The sequence below is a fragment of the Notamacropus eugenii genome, chromosome 4 (assembly GCF_028372415.1).
Source record: "Notamacropus eugenii isolate mMacEug1 chromosome 4, mMacEug1.pri_v2, whole genome shotgun sequence".
In the NCBI taxonomy this organism is placed as follows: domain Eukaryota; kingdom Metazoa; phylum Chordata; class Mammalia; order Diprotodontia; family Macropodidae; genus Notamacropus; species Notamacropus eugenii.
The window spans coordinates 438,699,838-438,719,123 of NC_092875.1; the positions used below are offsets into that span (position 1 = coordinate 438,699,838).

A 19,286-nucleotide genomic window follows, 5' to 3' on the forward strand; every position below is an offset into this window, starting at 1 on the left:
TGTGTAATTATAATGACTAAATCTGGCCTCAAAGAAGAGACAGGAAAAGATCTACGATGCCACTGTTGAGTTTCCTTTCTTAATCAATGAAAATCTCAATCCCTGTTTGCCTTCAAGGATGGTTTCTTTCATTCTAACTAATTCAAATACATGTAAAAATGGGAATGTTTATAACACATACACATATACACATGAATGTGTGTGTGTGTGCACGTGTGTGTGTGTGTGTGTGTATTTCCAATGGGGAGGGCATGTGGAGAAAGAAAGAGAGAGAAACAGACAAATGGAGAAATATGTGAGTAGATGGGGCAGTGTACAATACACTAAATAGAAGCAAACCTTGGAGTCAGGAAATGCAAAGTCCTAGTCCTATCTCTGACACATACTGCTTGTGTGGCTCTGGGGAAAATTATTTAATCTCTTCATTCCTCTAGACAAATTTCAAAACTAAATCACTTAATAAATATGTGTATCTATATCAGAGAAAGAGAGAAAAAAGAAAGAGCCAAAGATAATAAAAGCAGACAAAATATAATCTCATTAATATACCAACCTGGAATCATTTTAGTAAGATGTTACATAAAATGATTTTCAATAATATGTCAATTAAAAAAAGATAAGGCCTCAAATATTGTGGATTACAGGTAGAACAACAGATTGGCTCACCAAATGATCAAATCAATTCAATTTGTCTCGCAAGAAGCAATAGAATTTTGAGTGATTACTATTATTATTTTAAGCAAGCAGGTATTTAAATCCGATTGATAATTCAGCAAGCCAATCTACTGATTGGCACCTAAATTCTTTTAGCTGAATAAAGTAGACTCCATTGTCATAATACATATCCTGTGATATGAACTATATAAAAATTAAACTATTTACGAACATAAATAAAAGTTTACATGGAAGTAATTCCACAGAAGATATTGGCCATTAATTAATTAGTCTAAATCCTGTACTCTTAGTGGTTTTCTTCTAACTTGCCACCATGGTTTCTTTTTTACCCCTTAAAGTTCTTTAAATTTTGCCTTTTTTCCTTCTCCTTTTATATTCACCTACTTGGCAATTTTATTCAATCAGATATTTTCAATATTACTTTATTCAAGTAATGAGAAACAAATCAGTTTCTTTAGCCCTTACCTCCATCCCAGCTCCACAGCAACATTCCCGACCAAGTACAGTATATATTCTTAATAATATATCACCATTCAGTACTTCAAACAACTTTTGAATAGTTCAATTTTTCAAAAACCTAGTCTTTCTTCTGACTTCAATTTATCTATTAGTGAAACCGTGCCACACACTTCATTCCCCTCCTCCCACATTTTCCATGTTTAAAAGTTATATATTAACTATTCTTCCCTCTTATTTCTCAGATACGGTTAGTAATTGAACTTGTAGATTTCATGTCAGAAATATCTTTCACACCTACTGCTTAGTCTTTATACCCATTGCTACCACTTTACTATCTCCTGGTCATCTACCTAGTCTATTCTAAGAGCTGCCTCACAAGTCTCTACTCTCTCTCTTTTATTTACTTCTACACATCACTATCACATTCCTTTTATAAATAGATATGGTCATGTCACTCCTTTGCACAAAACAATTCAATTTCTCTTCATTGCCCAAACATTGCCCAAATTCCTTCATTTAATATTCAAAACTCTCTAGAATCTCATTCCTCCCTACCTTTTCATGTTTGCCTCTCCTTCTGTCAACTCTAAGCACTGATGAGATTTGACCAAGTGATGAACCCACTATTCTCTAAACTTTCTAATTTGTGTATGATGATCACTTGTGTCACCAATACCCTATCCTTTCTCTACTATTTTGACCTTTCTTTTGTGGGATTCTTACCAATTGTGAAGCTCTAATATGAAGGAAGTTCTCTTTATTCAGGGAACTTTTCTGATGTTTACCAATCAGTAATAACTTCTACCCATTATACACACTCAAACATCATTTAACATTTTCTTTATTCATTTTGATATAGCACATCCTTCTAACCAATGATTATCTCCATGAGTGCCAAACTCCCATACTATCTAAACTTTACATTTCCTTGCTGTGCCTAGCACATCACTCTGCACACAGTAGGCGTTCAAAATATTTCTCCAATTAAATCAATTCTCTCTACAGAAAACTCAATCTTTTACTATATTTATTCTAAAGACCTCAAGGGTGTTAGATATATGTAAATCTTCTTAAGTATTCAAACAGTTTTAGAACGTTAATAGACAAATTAAATTATTTACCACTTTTCTTTTCTTTGAATAGAAGCACAAAATCCCAATAATAAGAGAAAAAATGTCTATTCTTTCAGAAAAACCACCTAGTTATTAACAATCTTCTATAATTTAAGCAGGTACTGAAATTAGGTGCTGACAGAGGAGAACATCTTATTAGCATTCTAAAGCAGACAAATGGTAAACAAAATGTAACAAATGAAAAATCGATCTCTGTTACTTGATGGTGTTGAACCCATCTTATAGAAATACAAGTAGCACTATGCATCTTACACACCCCGATCTATGCACAGTTTTGTAAGATCATGTTTTAAAGGGTGAAGTCCTAAGTGCATTTCAACACTGTCTCCCTCTTCTTTGCAGACTTGCTCTGTACTGTTGTAAAAAAAAAAAAGTGCCTGGCAAACACTGAATGCTGCAAATAGGCAGAAGAAATTATTATGTCTTAAATGAAAGCAATAGAATAACTAACAAGCAAAGCAATGCTTTAATAACTGTGAAGTTTATTATTTTTTATTTGCAAATAGAGAATTAGCCATTTTTAAAAAATGAATTTTATGACTCTAGAATTTTATCAAGATTCACACATACACTCTTTTCTCTCCACACACATATATAGACACACACACACACACACACATATGCACACACTTCTCAAGATTGATATTATGTCATGGTAGTGATAAGCTGAGTTTCTATATTAAATGATTCTTTTCATTCTAATTAATCAATTGTTAGAAAACCGATTGGATAATAAATTCATGAAGCTTATTACTGCCAGAGATATTAATAAGTGAATTTATAAAAAGCTTCTGACACATTTGCAAGTGGCACACACAAAGTTACCATGAGAACTTGAGTTGAACCATGTCTTTCAAGTTGGCATACCCTCTCCAACTATCCCTGGGAGATATTGTTGGCAAAGGAACACTTATCTAGGTGGAATATAACTCTGACCCAGAGAGGCAATCCCTATATTTCTATATGTGATTATGGAATTTAATTCAACAACTTATTTAGCACTGTTTATGGGAAACTTTACTAGATACTGAGGGTGATTCAGTGATGGAAGTAGTATCCTTAAGACATTTGAATTCAAGTAGGGGAAGTAAAACACACACACACACACACACACACACACAAACATGATGTGGAGCTGAATGTAAAGATAATTAATGGGGGTGAGGGGAGGTCCAAAGGAATGTGTGTCTACTTAACTTCTATTGACTTCTACCTCACTTTTACAGATGAGGAACGAAGAAGTCCAGGAAGTTGCTTGACAGGGTAATAAAACTAGTAAGTAGTTGAAGTAGGATTTGAACCCAGGTTTTCCCGACTTCAAGTCCAACACTTTATGCACTGCAACAGTATGCTGCCCCATTGACCACTGGCTGGTAATGATATTGGGGAAGTTTATTTCTAGAATGAATAAACACACAAACCCAGGAAAGTGTGATCTCTCTCTCACTTTCTCTGTCTCTGTCTCTCTCTCCACACACACTTCTAGAAATGTTGATTTGCAAGAGATGGAAAAATCCTTTAGGTATTCTCTGGTCAAAAATGTATAATGTGGGCATGACAAAAAACATGTACCTAACTAGCTGGGTTGAAAATTATATGTGAACTTTCAGCACTAAACTGAGTTGAGTCAGCAAACTTTCAGAGAATAAAATTCAGACACGCCTGAGGAAGAAAGAACATGGTACCTGATAAAATTCTAATTTCTGCTTCATTTCCAGTTCTTGAGCTAGCTGGATTTCTGGCAAGGCATCGATAGATTCCATTGTCTCCTGGTTGAAGTCTACTAATCTGTAAAGCTCCAGAAGGCAATATAACTATCCGAGAATCACCAGGACTCAGAACCAGGTCTTCTTGATTCTTCTGCCAATGTATTGTTGGCATAGGCTCCCCTACAACCTCACATTTTAGTAATACTGTGTCTCCCATGAAGGCTGTGACAGATTCCGTTTGAGAAAGAAACCGCAATGGTCCTAGGAAACAAGGAAAAGGTTGATAGTTTATATGAAGCACAATTATAATAATATTTATAGAAAAATATGAGTTTTTGTTATTTATACAATCTAAGTAAGTAATACTCGGATTAATATTGTGGGGTCATAGGGAACACAGAAATATTCATTAATGAAGGCAGTTATAAGAAAAAACCCATATATTTCCTACACAGGGAGCAACCATCTTTGAACTATTTTTGACATATTTTCATCATGGTTCACTTTGAGCCAAACATTCAGCACATGATGTCTACATGAGAAAACAGTTTCTAATCTACCTTGAAAGAAGCCTTATAAATCATGACATATATGAGCAAATCTCAGTGAGGAAAGTTGTAGAAAAGGTTCTTGCCTGAAAGTGGTGAGGAGGAGTTGGATCAGATGGCCGTTAAGGTCACCTAGGCTTCTACAACTTGCCTAGTCATTGGAATAGCAATAATCATGATAAAAGAGCTAGTTTAAATCTTCATATCTCAACATCTGATAGGAGCTTTTGAAGGCTACCCCTAACTATTGTATCTCTGTCTTTAGCTCTGTCTCTCTTTCCTCACTTCTACCTCTTTACTGTTTTCCATTATGTAAATATAGATGCTTCTGCTAACAAGGTTGTAGAACAGACATTAAAGAAATGCTGCAGTTACTCAATAAATGTGAGAAACAAATGTATTTGATATCCTAAGTTTGCCTGATTTCTGAAAGAAAGATTATAGTAGGTCTAATACCTGAGGAAAAGTATTGAAATTCTTGAACACCTCAATCAGACCTTTGCTCCAACACTACAGATAGCTCAGCACAACCTAATGCTATCCACACCTCTAATTCCCTTCTCCTCATTTAGGTCTCATTTAAAGTAGAAATCTATAGCTCTGCTGGACCTAAAACTGGGTGAAAGCCAAAAAAAATCAAATAACAAATGTCCTGGCTCATTGCTCAAAGTTCAGTCTATGGGCTTTCTGTATAGCCTAATCTAGAGTCTACTAAAAGAAAATACAGCATAAAATCAGTACTGATTAACATAAATATGAGTACTAAGTATGTATTTGAAAAGACAGTACTTTCCAGAATGGCACATAGGAAATTGTAGGGTTTAAACATTTGTACAAAGCTGCCAACTTTAAAAATTCTTTCTGATTGCTTTTTAGGATCTCTCTACCCTCAGCATTTTCCCACCAAGTTATCCCTACAATAATTTCCCATTTTGCATCCAAATAAAACAGTGAATGGTAATAAAGATTTTTTTTGAGGGGAATGGGTATGTCTTTCCTCCTAAGATATGATAACACTTGCTTCTTGCATGACAGGTTATGGTCCAATTTTAAAATACATTAGTAAACCACTAGAAGACTTCTAGTTCAACTAACATTTGTTAAGGGTCTACTGCATGAAAGATATGGTGTGAGACATTGAGGATATTTTTTTAAAAAGTGACTGCACATAAGAAATGTATAATTCTGCTAGTTGTAGTCTTGGATTACGATGAATAGAACTGACCTAATAATTTCTAAATACTCCTACCATTAAGTAGACTCTATGTGTGCATATGCATGTATCCATGCATGTGTGTGTAATCAGTGAGTGAAATCTGAACAAATCATTTTTTTTGCTAGAAATTCAGAATAATACAGATTGAGTTATAAACTCATTGCAATATAAAATTAACTTAAGAAGCAATGTTTGATGATCTCAAAATACATATGTATTTGACATATGGAATTAGCAGCATCATTTGTAGCACTTTTTTCTCTATAAATAAAGGCCAGTTTATTGAAAATTAATTCATAGTCTCCAATGTCATATTACCATTGGAGTTATCACTAATCCTATAATAGATGTAAATATTTGCACCTTATTGGATTGTATCAAATTCTCAGGCATTAGAAAAGACAAAGGAGTTGTAGGTTGGAAATTTCAGAAGCTTAATCTTCAAAGAACATGTATGAACACAAAGTATTGTTCACTTAAATTTAGAGACATAAGAAAGAGAGAATTTTCAATATTGTTCCAGGGTAGTCCAAAGGATCTTCATGAGTTTCTTCAAAGACTAAGACACTAAAATGTGAGTGAAGAAGACACTGAATAATTGAATTCTTTAAATATAAATCTAAGGAAAAAGAAAATAAATTGAGGCTAGAACAAGAGTGATAGTTTGAGATACCAAAGGCATGAAAGTACTGAAAATGCCTATAGAGACAAAGAACAGATTTAGAGTAAAGTAGGCTCAAGGAAAGGGTAAGAATAATCAATTATGGTCAGAAAGAGTAATTTCTGTGTTTGACATCAGGGAATTAGAATAGTTATAAATTATGGTAAACTCTAAGCAATGGCAGCTATGGTAGAATAAAGTAAAGTTTTGGGGGATTTGAGGAGATTGATAAAATGGGAGCTTTTTGAGGGTCATCAACATATATATGTATTTGAATTGCCACATCTGAAGGTAGAATTATAGGAAAAAGGGAAGCCTTGGATTTCTTGAAGCCTTAAATTTCTTGGGGGGGGGGGTGATGGTGGTGAGGAGAATGGCTTTGAAGCCATATTACAACAAAGATGCAGACAACACAATGTATATGGATGAAGTAAATATAAACTGAGGAAAGTTAAAAATAATGGAAACAGGTAGAATGTCTACAAGTAGAAAGAAAGAGAAAACTGTCTCTTCCCTCTGGCCCAGAAATTTAAGGATGATAAGAGAAGGAACAACCTACTCTGGGTAGTGGAAAAAGACACTTTTAGAGAAAGCCAGATTTCCTTTAGTGCCAAAATATGGAAAATATATGAGATAAAGAGGTCTGGTATGAAAGATCACATGCTTATATGAACCTCCAGCACCTTAATAAAAGGATTTGTTCAGTGAAATTTGAATTCAGTCAAAGGGCCACACTTGAAGACCCAGAGGGCCACTTGTGTCCTGAAGGCTGCAGGTTTCCCACCCCTGAACTAGGGGAAAGGCTTTTTAACTCAGAAGATGGTGACAATGACCAGGGATGAGTGAGGCAAGAGTTTAGAAGTTCTCCATTCAAACAATGGTGGGGCTGGGGGAAACTGTTTGACCAAAGACCCAGTTTCTAGGGTTCTGTGACGACAGAGCATAGATTTATTAAAAGCAAACAAAAAGTATTGACTCTCTATATAGGTGATTGTGTGAGTGTCCATAGCTTCATCCTTTGAACATTTTTGAGTTGGGCTGTAGACAGCATGAGGAGCATGAGGGAAAAGCTAGTTCTGTTCTTAAGTTAAAAATTAACCAGAGATTGGACCTCCAAGATCTGAATGAACTCAGAGGAAACACCAGCTCCTTAGCCTCATGCCAAGCCAACAGAGGATGAAATGCAGTTAAGATGCAATTCTCCACATATGGAATAAGCACTTTGCTCCAGATATATCAGGTCACGCTAATTCAAGACCTCTAGTACATCCAGTTTGCTGAAGCTTAGAATCTTCTATAGCTGATGCTTTAAAATATAAAAAGGGCTTTACAAATTTTAACTTATTTGATTCTTAAGATGATCCTAGAAAGGACTATAAGTATTTTTATTCATATTTAACATCTGAGGAAATGGCGTCTTTCAAAGGAGAGGTGATTACCCATGGTTATAGAGCTAATGAGTAATGGATGGAGTCTAGACTCAAACCCAGGAACCCTACTCTTTTCAGTACTTAAATGAATGTGCCCATGAAAAATTATCTAAATGAGAAGTCTCATACATACAATTGACATAATTCTGGAAGAAATGTTCTACCTCCCACTCTCACTTGTTAGAGGTTGAAAAAAGTTGATTTTGATATATGAGGTTTAGTAAATCTAAAACAATAACAACAACATTATAGTAATATTAATTTATGATGATATATTTGTCTCGTATCTCATCTCCCCAACTTTTCAAGGGTTTAGATGAACTTACCCTCCTTTTTGGCAGAGTGGATAGAATCCTAGTAGACTCAGAATGGGAAACACCTGGGTTGGAATTGTGTCTCAGACTAATTTTAGCATTGAATTCTGAGAAAATCATTTAACCTTTCTCAATCACAGATTTCCCAGGTATAAAATGAGTATAATACTATCAACAGTGAGTTCCTTGCAATTAGGGAATGTTTCAGTTATTGTATCTGGATTCCTAGCAAATATCAAAGTGTCTGAAATGAATCAGGTACTTGATAAATGTTTATTGATTCGTTTATTAACTCATAAGTGAATAAGGATCACATGAGATAATATGTAGAGAACTTTGGAAATTTTAAATACTGCATAAATCAGTAAATTCTCATTGTCGTCATCATCATCGTTGTCATCATCATCATCATCATCATCATCATCATCATCATCATCATCATCTCCCACAGAACCTAAGACCATTTAATGTGATGAGGTGGCATTTAAACACTAATTAAAATAAATTGCATCAAATCTGAGTCATCAAGGCTGAAGTAATATGCTTTGTAAATCTGCACTAACACACATACTTACATGGAGACATCTTTGGGGATGGCCCAATCAAACAATAAGGCAGGAATGTAGACAAAATGGGAAGTAACAACTCAAGTTGCATTTGTGCTGCTGCTCAGTAAAATAGATTGTGGGGTTCCCTCTTAAAAAATTATTGCCAGAGTTGAAATGCATACTCAATACAAGTATTCATATGCAAATCTGTATTCACAGAAATAATTCAATGCTCAAGCCAGTATTTACTGTGTCATTTATGAAATGGTTATGAAAGGGTTAAGTTAGTTTTGTTGTTGTTGTTGTTTTTGTTTTTGTTTTTTTACTTCCACATTTAGTTGAAGAGAAATAAAGCAAGCAGATGCTGGATTTACTCAAAAAATGTTTCCGTTAACCTAACCACTGGCCAGTTCTCAAGACATATTCTTAGTACTGACAAATAAGGAGACTTTATTCAAATTCTGTAACTAAACAATTGCAGTCATATAACAGTATTGATTATGTTATTTTTTGAAAGAGTGAGTTTAGTTTTTCTTCTGTTTTTTATCAATTTATTTGTTTTCAGTTTTAAACAATCATTTCCACATGTTTGAAATATTCTTGCCCTTCCTTCACTCTCCCTCCCCAAGATGGCATGCAATCTTATATGGATTCTACACATACATTCTTATTAAACACATTTTCACATTAGTCATGCTGCATAGAAGAATTAAAATGAATGGGAGAAACCGTGAGAAAAATAAAACAAAAGATAACAATAGAGGAAATAGTCTGCTTTATTTTGTGTTCTGATTCTATATATTTCTCCAGATGTGGATGGCATTTTGCATCAAGAGTCCTTTGGATATTTTAGGTCTTTGCACTGCTGTGAATGGGTAAGTCTATCAGAAACATTCTTCATACAATGAGACTGTTACTGTGTATAATGTCCTCCTGGTTCTGATCGTTTCATTCAGCATCAATTCATCTAAGTCATTTAAGGTTTTTCTGAAGTCCACTTGTTCATAATTTCTTTTAGCACACTAGCGTTGCATTACATTCATATACCACAACTTGTTCAGCCATTCCCCAACTGAAGGTAATCCCCTTGATTTCCAGTTCTTGGTCACCACAAAAAAGAGTTGCTACAAATATTCTTCTATACATGGGTCCATTTCCCATTTTTATGAGCTCTTTGGAATACAGCCCCTGGAAGCAATATTGCTTGGTTGAAAGGTATGCACATTTTATAGCCCTTTGGGCAAAGTTCCAAATTGCTCCCCAGAATGGTTGGATCAGGTCACAGCTCCAATGAATTAGTGCTCCAACTCTCCCACATCTTCTCCAACATTTATCATCTTCCTGTTTTGTCATGTTATCGAATTTGATAGGTATGATGTGATACCTAAGATTTGTTTTGATTTGCATCTCTCTAATCAACAATGATTTAGAGGATTTTTTTTATATGATTATAGATATCCTTAATTTCTTCCTCTGAAAACTGCCTGTTCCTATCCTTTGACCATTTATCAACTGGAGAATGACTAGTATTCATGTAAATTTGACTCATTTCTCTATGTTTTTTAGAGAGAAGACCTTTATCACAGATACTAGTTCTAAGGATTCTTGACCAGTTTTCTGCTTCCCTCCTAATCTTAGTTGCATTGGTTTTGTTTGTGCAAAAACTTTTCAATTTAATGTAATCAAAATTATCTGTTTTGCATTTCATAATGTTCTCTATCTCTTGTTTTGTCATATATTTCTCCCTTCTCCATAATTTTGACAAATAAACTATTCCTTGCTTCCCTAATTTATTTATAGTTATCAACTTTTATACCTAGATTGTGTACCCATTTGAACTTTATTCTGGTGAAGAGTGTCAGGCATTCATCTATGCCCAGTTACAGCTATACAATTATCCAGTTTTCACAGCAGTTTTTGTCAAACCGTGAGTTCTTATCCCAGAAGTTGGCGTCCTTGGGTTTATCAAACACTAGACTGCTATAATCATTGTCTACTCTATCTTATGTACCCAATCTATTCCACTGATCTATCCATCTATTTCTTAGATAATACGAAGTGGTTTTGATGATTGCTGCTTTATAATACAATTTGATATCCAATATGACTAGGCCACCTTCCCTATCATTTCTTTTCATTAATTCCCTTGATGTTCTGGACAATTTGTTCTCCCAGATGAATTTTGATATTATTTTTTCTAGTGTTAGAAAATAACTTTCAGGTAGTTTGATTGATTTGGCACTGAACAAGTAAATTAATTAGTAGAATTGTCATTTTTATAATATTAGCTTGGCCTACCCACAAGCAAGTGATGTTTTCCCATTTACTTAGATCTGAATTTATTTGTGCAAAAAGTGTTTTGTAATTGTGTTCATATAATCCCTGGGTTTGTTTTGGCAGGAAGACTTTCAAATATTTTATAGTGTATACTGTAACTTTAAATGGGATTTCACTTTCTATCTCTTGTTATTGGGTTTTGTTAGTAATATATGGAAATGCATATGATTTATGTGGATTTATTTTATATTCCTCAATATTGCCAAAGTTGTTTATTATTTCAAGTAGTTTTTTACTTGATTCTTCAGGATTCTCTAAGTTTATCATCATATCATCTGCAAAGAGTGATAATTTAATTTTTTCTCTGTCTATTCTAATCCATTCAATTTTTTCATCTCATTGCTAAAGCTAACATGTCTAGTACCATATTGAATAACAGTGGTGATAATGGATACCCTTGTTTCACCTTTGATCTTTGTGGAGATGCATCTAGCTTATTCCCATTGCATAAAATGCTTACTTATGTTTTTAGGTAGATACTACTTATTATTTTCAGGAAGGCTCCATTTATTCCTATGCTCTCCAATGTTTTCAATAGGAATGATTGTTGTATTTTGTTGAAAGCTTTTTTCTGCATCTGTTGAGATAATCATATGGTTTCTGTTAGTGCTGTTGTTGATATGATCAATAATGTTGAAAATTTTTCTAATAGTGAACTAGTCACATATTCCTGGTATAAATCCAACCTGATCAAAGTATATTATTCTCATGAAAAGTTTTTGTAATACTTTTGCTAATATCGTATTTAAAAATTTTGCATCTATATTCATTAGGGAAATTGGTCTATAATTTTCTTTCTCTGTGTTGACTCTTCATGGTTTAGGTATCAGAACCATATTTCTATCACAAATAGAATTTTAGGTCTCCTTTGTCAATTTTCCCAAATAGTGTATATAATATTAGAATTAAATGTTCTTTAAATGTTTGATAGAATTTCTTTGTAAATCCATCTGACATTGGAGATTTTTTTCCTAGGGATTTCATTGATGTCTTGTTCAATTTCTTTTTTCTGAGATGGGGTTATTTAAGTAATTTACTTCCTGTTCTGTTAATCTGGACAATTTTATACTTTTTGCAAATACTCAACCATTTCATTTAGATTGTCAAATTTATGGACATTCAGTTGGGCAAAGTAATTTCTAAACACTGATTAAATTCTCTCTTCATTGGAGGTGAATTCACCCCTTTCATTTTTGATATTGGTAATTTGGTTTTCTTCCTTTTTTAAATGAAATTGGTAAAAGGTTTATCAATGTTATACTTTTTTCATAAAACCAACTCTCACTTTCATTTATTAGTTCAATAGTTTTTTTAATTTCAATTTTTTCAATCTCTCCTTTGTTTTTCAGTATTTTAAATTTAGCATTTAATTGGGGATTTTCAATTTATTCTTTTTTCTAGCTTTTTAAGTTACATGCCTAATTCATTTATCTCTTCTTTCTCTGTTTTATTCATGTAAGCCTTCAGAAAAAGAAAACTTCTCCTAAGAACTGCTTTCATTGCATCTCATAAGTTTTGGTAGGTTGTTTCATTATTGACATTCTCTTGAATGAAATTATTGATTGTTTCTATAATTTCTTCTTTGATTCACACATTCTTTAGGATTAGATTATTTAGTTTTCAATTAATTTTTGGTCCATCTTTCCATGACACTTTATTGCACATAGTTTTTGATTGCATCATGATCTGAATACATCATGATGTATTGACCATCTCTGCCTTTTTACACTGGATTGTGAGGATTTTACAGCCTAATACATGGTTAGTTTTTATGTATGAGCCATGTACCACTGAGAAAAAGATATATTCATTTCTATCCCTGTTCAATTTACTCCAGAGGTCTATTATATCTACCTTTTCCAGAATTCTATTTACCTCCTTAACATCTTTATTTTGAGGTTAGATTTATGAAGTTCAGACAGGGGGTGGTTGAGGTCCCTCACTAGTATAGTTTTGCTGTCTATTTCTTCCTGTAACTCTCCTAACTTCTACTCTAAGAGATACTATGAGACTTGGTACATATATATTTAGTAATGATATTATTTCATTGTCTGTGGGGGATTTTAGCAGGATATAGTTTATTTCCTTATTTCTTTTGATTTGATCTATTTGCAATTAGGATTGCTACCCCTGATTTTTTTTTTTTTTACATCAGCTGAAGCACAATATATTCTGCTCCAACCTTTTACCTTTACCACGTATGTATCCCCCTGTTTCCACATATTTTAAGATTATGGTTTCTAATCCATTTAGCTATCTCTCTTCTTTTTACAGGAGAGTTCATCCCATTCATATTCACAGTCATGATTACTACACGTATCTTTCTCTCCATCCTCTCCCCCCACCCCATTTATGTTTTTATTACTCCCTTTTGCCTCCCTCTTCTCAAAGATTTACTTTTGACCACTGCCTTCCTAAATCTTCCCTCCTTTCTATTGGTCCTTCTCCCTTTTATTTTCCATTTCCCTTACTACTTCTTCCCTCCCTTTCAATCCCTCCTCCACCACCTTTTATTTTCCTTTTCCCCTCCTAGTGCCAGTAGGGCAAATTAGATTTCTATACTTAACTGAATATGTTGTTCCCTCCTTGAATCAAATCCAATGACAGTAAAGCTCAAACAATGATAATTTCCCTTCTGTGGTTCCCTCTACTGTAATATGTTTTTGTGCATCTTCATGTGATATAATCTACCTGTTTCTGCCTCTTCTTTTCATCCTCTCCCTTTGCACTATTAATTAAGTTTTTCAGTACATCAGTTAATGTATATCCAAACCCTCTATTTATGCACAGTCCTTTTAAATGTCATAATACACAATTCTCAGGATTAACATGGATCAGTCTCCCATATAGGGATGTAAACAGTTTGCCCATTTTGAATAACAAAGTTTTTTTTCCCCCTTCCCCTCCCCCCCCAGTTTAACCTTTTATGCCTTTCTTGAATCTTGTATTTGAAAATCAAATTTTCTATTGAGCTCTGGCCTTTTCATCAGGAAGGTCTGGTAATCCCTTATTTCAGTGAATATCCATGTCCTTGCCTGAAATATTATGCTCAGCCATCCTGGGTAATTGATCCTTGCATATACCTCAGGTTCCTTTCTCTTGGAGAATATCATATTCTAATCCTTTCTAATCTTTTAATGTAGAAGATGAAAGTTCCCTTGTGATCCTGATTGTAGTGCCTTGATATTGGAATTGTTTATTTCTGGCTGCTTGCAGTATTTTTGCCTTAACTTCATAGTGATGGAATTTGTCAACAATATGCCTAGGCATTTTCAACTTGGGATCTCTTTCAGGAGGTGATCAGTGGATTCTTTCAATGACTATTTTGCCATCTAGATCTAGGACCTCAGGGAAGTTTTCCTTGATTGTTTCTTGGAAGATATTGTCCAGGCCCTTTTCTTTTCATCATAGCTTTCTGGTAGACCAATAATTTTTAAGTTTTGTTCTCCTGCATGTATTTTCCAGGTGAGTAGTTTTTCCAATGAGAAATTTTACATTTTCATCTATTTTTTCATTCTTTAGATTTTTCTTGACTGATTCCTGATATATCACAGACACATGAATTTCCACTTACCTAATTATAAATTTTAATAAATTGCTTTCTTCAGTTAGTTTTTATAATTCCATTTCAATTTGTCTAATTTTCCCAAGTTGGCTTTGCACTTCATTATTCATTTGCCTAATTTTACTTTTTAAGGAGTTATTCTCTTCAGTGAATTCTTTTTTTTTTTTCATTTAGTCAGTTGCACTTTCAAAATCATTGGCTTCTTCTTCTTCTTCTACCTCTGTAATCTGGCTTTTAAAATCCTTTTTATAAAGGGGCAGACCCAAGATGGTGGAGGAGAAGGACAGACCTGAACAAGCTCTCCCTTCACATCCCATAAAATACCTGTAAAAATGAATCTAAACAAATTCCAGTGCAGCAGAAGCCACAAAACTACAGAGTGAAACAGCTTTCAAGCCCAAGGCATCCTGAAAGGCTGACAGGAGTGTTCTATCACACCAGGCTCAGAGCAGAGCATAGTCTACCGAGCACAGCCCAACCTTAACTTCATGGTGTGACAGGGGTAGGGCCAGAGCAGGCTTCAGGCTACCACTAGCAGTAGCTATGGTTCTCATATTTTTCAACCCACAAATGCCAAAGACAGCTTCAAAATCAGTGAGAAAACTCTTTCACCTGGGTGAGAAGGGAATATAATCTGGCCCTGCCAGCAGCATCAACTACAGCTGCAGTGTCCATTTTTGGAGGCCTCAGCTGAAGGACAGTGGGTGAATTGAGCAGTTGATCTGGATCTCAGTACTGAGGGGTGATCCTGGGGTGAGAAAGAGTGCTGGAAGTGGAGCTGGTGGAGGCTCTGTAAAAGGGAACCCTACTGGCAGATCTTGGGCAAAACAGAGTGCTTGTGGTTACTCCCAGACCAGAGCACAGACCAGGAGAGGAGTAAACTCCTCTCCCAAGGTTGTGCAACCTTGGAGAAACTGAGAACTTGCAGGTCCAAGAGCATACACTCCTCTTGACAAAGGATTCAAAAGTCAGATAACTGACTGGGAAAATGCCCCCAAAAGGGGAAAAAAATAAGACTATAGAAAGTTACTTTCTTGGTGAACATGTATTTTCTTCCATTCTTTTGGATGAGGAAGAGAATGTATACCATTAGAGGAAGACATCAAAGTTAAGGCTTCTGCATCCACAACCTCCAAAATAAATATGCAATGATCTCAGATCATAGAAGAGCTCAAAAAGGATTTTGAAAATCAAGTAAGAGAAATGGAGGAAAAACTGGGAAGAGAAATGAGAGCAATGCAAGAAAATCATGAAAAGTCAACAGCTTGCTCAAGGAGACCCCCAAAATGCTGAGGATAATTACACTTTTAAAAATAGACTAACTAAAATGAGAAAAGAAGTCCAAAAAGCCAATGAGAAGAATGCTTGAAAAAGCAGAATTAGTCAAATGGAAAAGGAGGTTCAAAAGCTCACTGAAGAAAATAGTTCTTTAAAAAATAGAACAGAGCAGATGGAAGCAAATAACTTTATGTGAAACCAAGAAATTACAAAACAAAACCAAAAGAATGAAAAAATAGAAGACAATATGAAATATTTCATTGGAAAACAACTGACCTGGAAAATAGATCCAGGAGAGGCAATTTTAAAATTATGGGACTACTTGAAATCTAGGATCAAAAAAAGAGCCTAGACATCATCTTTCATGAAATTATCAAGTAAAACTGTCCTGATATTCCAGAACCAGAGAGTAAAATGAATATTGAAAGAATCCACTGATCACCTCCTGCACAGATCCAAAAAGAGAAACTCCTAGGAATATTGTAGCCAAATTCCAGAGTTCCCAGGTCAAGGAAAAAATATTGCAAGCAGCTAGAAAGAAACAATTTGAGTACTGTGGAAATACAATCAGGATAATCCAAGAACTAACAGCTTCTATATTAAGGGATCAAAAGGCTTGAAATATGATATTCCAGAAGCCAAAGGAACTAGGATTAAAACCAAGAATTATCTACCCAGTATAACTGAATATAATACTTCAGGGGAAAAAATGGTCATTCAATGAAATAGAGGACTTTCAAGCATTCTTGATGAAAAAATCTGAGCTGAAAAGAAAAGTTGACATTCAAACACAAGTATCAAGAGAAGCATGGAAAAGTAAACAGGAAAGAAAAATCATAAGGTACTTACTAAAGTTGAACTGTTTACATTCCTACATGCAATGATAATATCTCTAACTCTTGAAACTTTTCTCAGTATTTGGGTAGTTGGAGGGATTATATACATGTGTATATAGACAGAGGGCACAGGGTGAGTTGAATAGAAAGGGATGATATGTAAAAAAATAAAATTAAGGAATGAGAGAGGAATATATTGGGAGGAGAAAGGGAGAAATGAAATGGGGCAAATTATCTCTCATAAAAGAGGCAATAAAAAGCTTTTTCAATGGAGGAGAAAAGGGGGGAGGTGAGAGGGAAAAAGTGAGGCTTACTGTCATGACATTTGGCTTAAGGAAGGAATAACATGTACACTCAATTTGGTATGAAAATCTATCTTACATTACAGGAAAGTAGGGGAGAAGGGTATAAGTGGGGTAGGGGGATGACAGAAGGGAGGGCAAATGGGAGGAGGGAGTAACTAGAAGCAAACACTTTAGGTGAGGGACAAGGTCTAAAGAAAGAATAGAAAAAATAGGGGGCAGGATAGGATGGAGGGAAATATAGTTAGTCTTTCACAACATGACTATTATGGAAATCTTTAGCAAAACTACACACATATAGCCTATATTGAATTGCTTGCCTTCTCAGTGGGGATGGGTGGGGAGGGAGGAAGGAAGAGAAGTTAGAACTCAAAGTTTAGGAATGAATGTTGAGAATTGTTTTTTGGGGGTGGGATGAGCTATAGATGATGAGAAAATTTGGAACTCAAAATCTTGTGGAGATGAATGTTGAAAACTAAAAATAAATAACTTAATTTTAAAAATAAAATAAAATTTTTCTTGAAATCTTCTATGGATGCTTATTGGGCTTGAGCCCACATTTCTTTTTGAAGTTCCAGATGTGGGTATATTGTCAGTACAGTCCTCTTCTGAACTTGTATTTTGGTCTTCTATGTCTCCATATTAAGACCCTGTGGTCTTTGCTTTTTTGATTTACTTCTGCTCATGTTGATTTCATTTTTCCATGCTTTTAAAGTGGATCTCTTCTTTTTGGGGGACAGGAGGCTGTGTCTCATATTACTTGTGCTGAGAATTTGAGGTCTGGTTACTGGCTTTGTGTCTTATGACCTCTGATTCTTTCAGCTAGAAGTTGTATGTTTACAGCTTACATGGTGAGCTGGCTGGTGTGTGTGTCAAGGACTAGGCCAGGTGAAGTCTTTCTGAGTTTCTGGGATTCCCCAGGGTTAAACCCAAGCTCAGTGTGTGAGGTGTGGGGGAGGGATGATCTGGCCACAGGAGTTCTCTTACCCTAGGGCTGAGCTAGAGCACGGTAGGCTCAGTGGCTAGTGAACCCCACTCTGCACTGGTGTTTACCCAATTCCTCTAGCTGTGCCAGGGCAAGCCTGGGGTCCTGGTGTTTATGGGCTCCACCCCCTACCCCCCTGGGGCTCAGGATCTCTTCTTGGTCTGCTGAGCAGAGGCTTGCTAGGGTGCCTCTGGTCCTGTACTGGTCCCCTTCAGCCATAGCAAGAGGTACTCTTCTCAATCTCCATAGCCTCCTGAGCTGAGAGACTGCTGTGGCCCTATTGCTGAGTCTATTATTCCAGGATTTTCACTGGAGAAATATTCTCTGTGTTTTTCAAGGTCACCAAGGGGAGAGTGAGAGCACTTACAGTTTAGTCCACCATCTGGGCTCCCAGAAGTTCAAGTAAGTAACTTTCAAACATTTAATTTGTGAGTTGATAGTCTCAGGAGTGGCTGTTACTGTTATTGGGGGGCCTATGCTTCTCTCTCACTCAGTTCCCCTGGACTCCTGCCTGTGTTGATAAGTTTGAGAATCCACACTGCTGCATTTGTGTTAGTCCAGCCGGGGCTGTTCCCACCCTGCTCAGGTATGGTGGAATCTCAGCTGGTTTGAGCTCCCCCAGCCCTGTGTAACAGATCCTTCTTGTTGACTTTCTAGGTTGTCCTGGGTTGGAAATCTGCCACAATCTGTCTCCTAGTGGATTCTGTCATTCTAAAATTTTTTCAGATTTACTTTTTAGAGGTATCTGAAGGAATTTGTTGCAGAGCTTAGGTTTGTCCCAGCTTTCACTCCACCATCTTGGCTCTGCTCCCCTGATTAAGTTATTATTAGTCCAGAAAGTGTAGATATTATGAGACAAGAACATAGAACTTGTGAGAACTGGGTTCTCACAAAAAAGTCTTTGATTTACTAACAAGCCTAAAATCAATTCAAATAGCAATGATTTTTTAAGTCAATTCCTTATTTATTCATTATGCCTTATTAAGTACTTTTCAAAAGCTATTACATGGTACGCAAAGGAGGATAGGCAGGAAGAATAGTGGATCTCAAGAATGAAATTGTGAAGACACAAAATGAAACAATTCTGTTGAAGAGTAAAAGTCAAAGTAATCTAAAGCAAATCATGTGGGTGCCAAAGGAATTCTTTGGCCAGTTAGGAAGACATCTACAGAAGGCAGAGGCAAAGATAGCAAATAATACGAAAGCATGGTACAGTGGTCTGAGAATATTGTCAGAAATGTTAAAGAGGTATATAATAGAAAAAAGCTATCCAGAGGAAAAGGAGAGAAA

General features: G+C 35.4%; 1 protein-coding gene across 1 annotated transcript in view; it reads right to left on the reverse strand.

The window, feature by feature from the left end:
- The window catches only part of DCC (DCC netrin 1 receptor), a 995,337-nt gene that overhangs the window by 786,903 nt on the left and 189,148 nt on the right, over window positions 1-19,286 (reverse strand). The window contains 1 exon segment of the mRNA XM_072606654.1: window positions 3,953-4,237. Within this exon segment, the coding sequence (XP_072462755.1) occupies window positions 3,953-4,237 (285 nt within the window).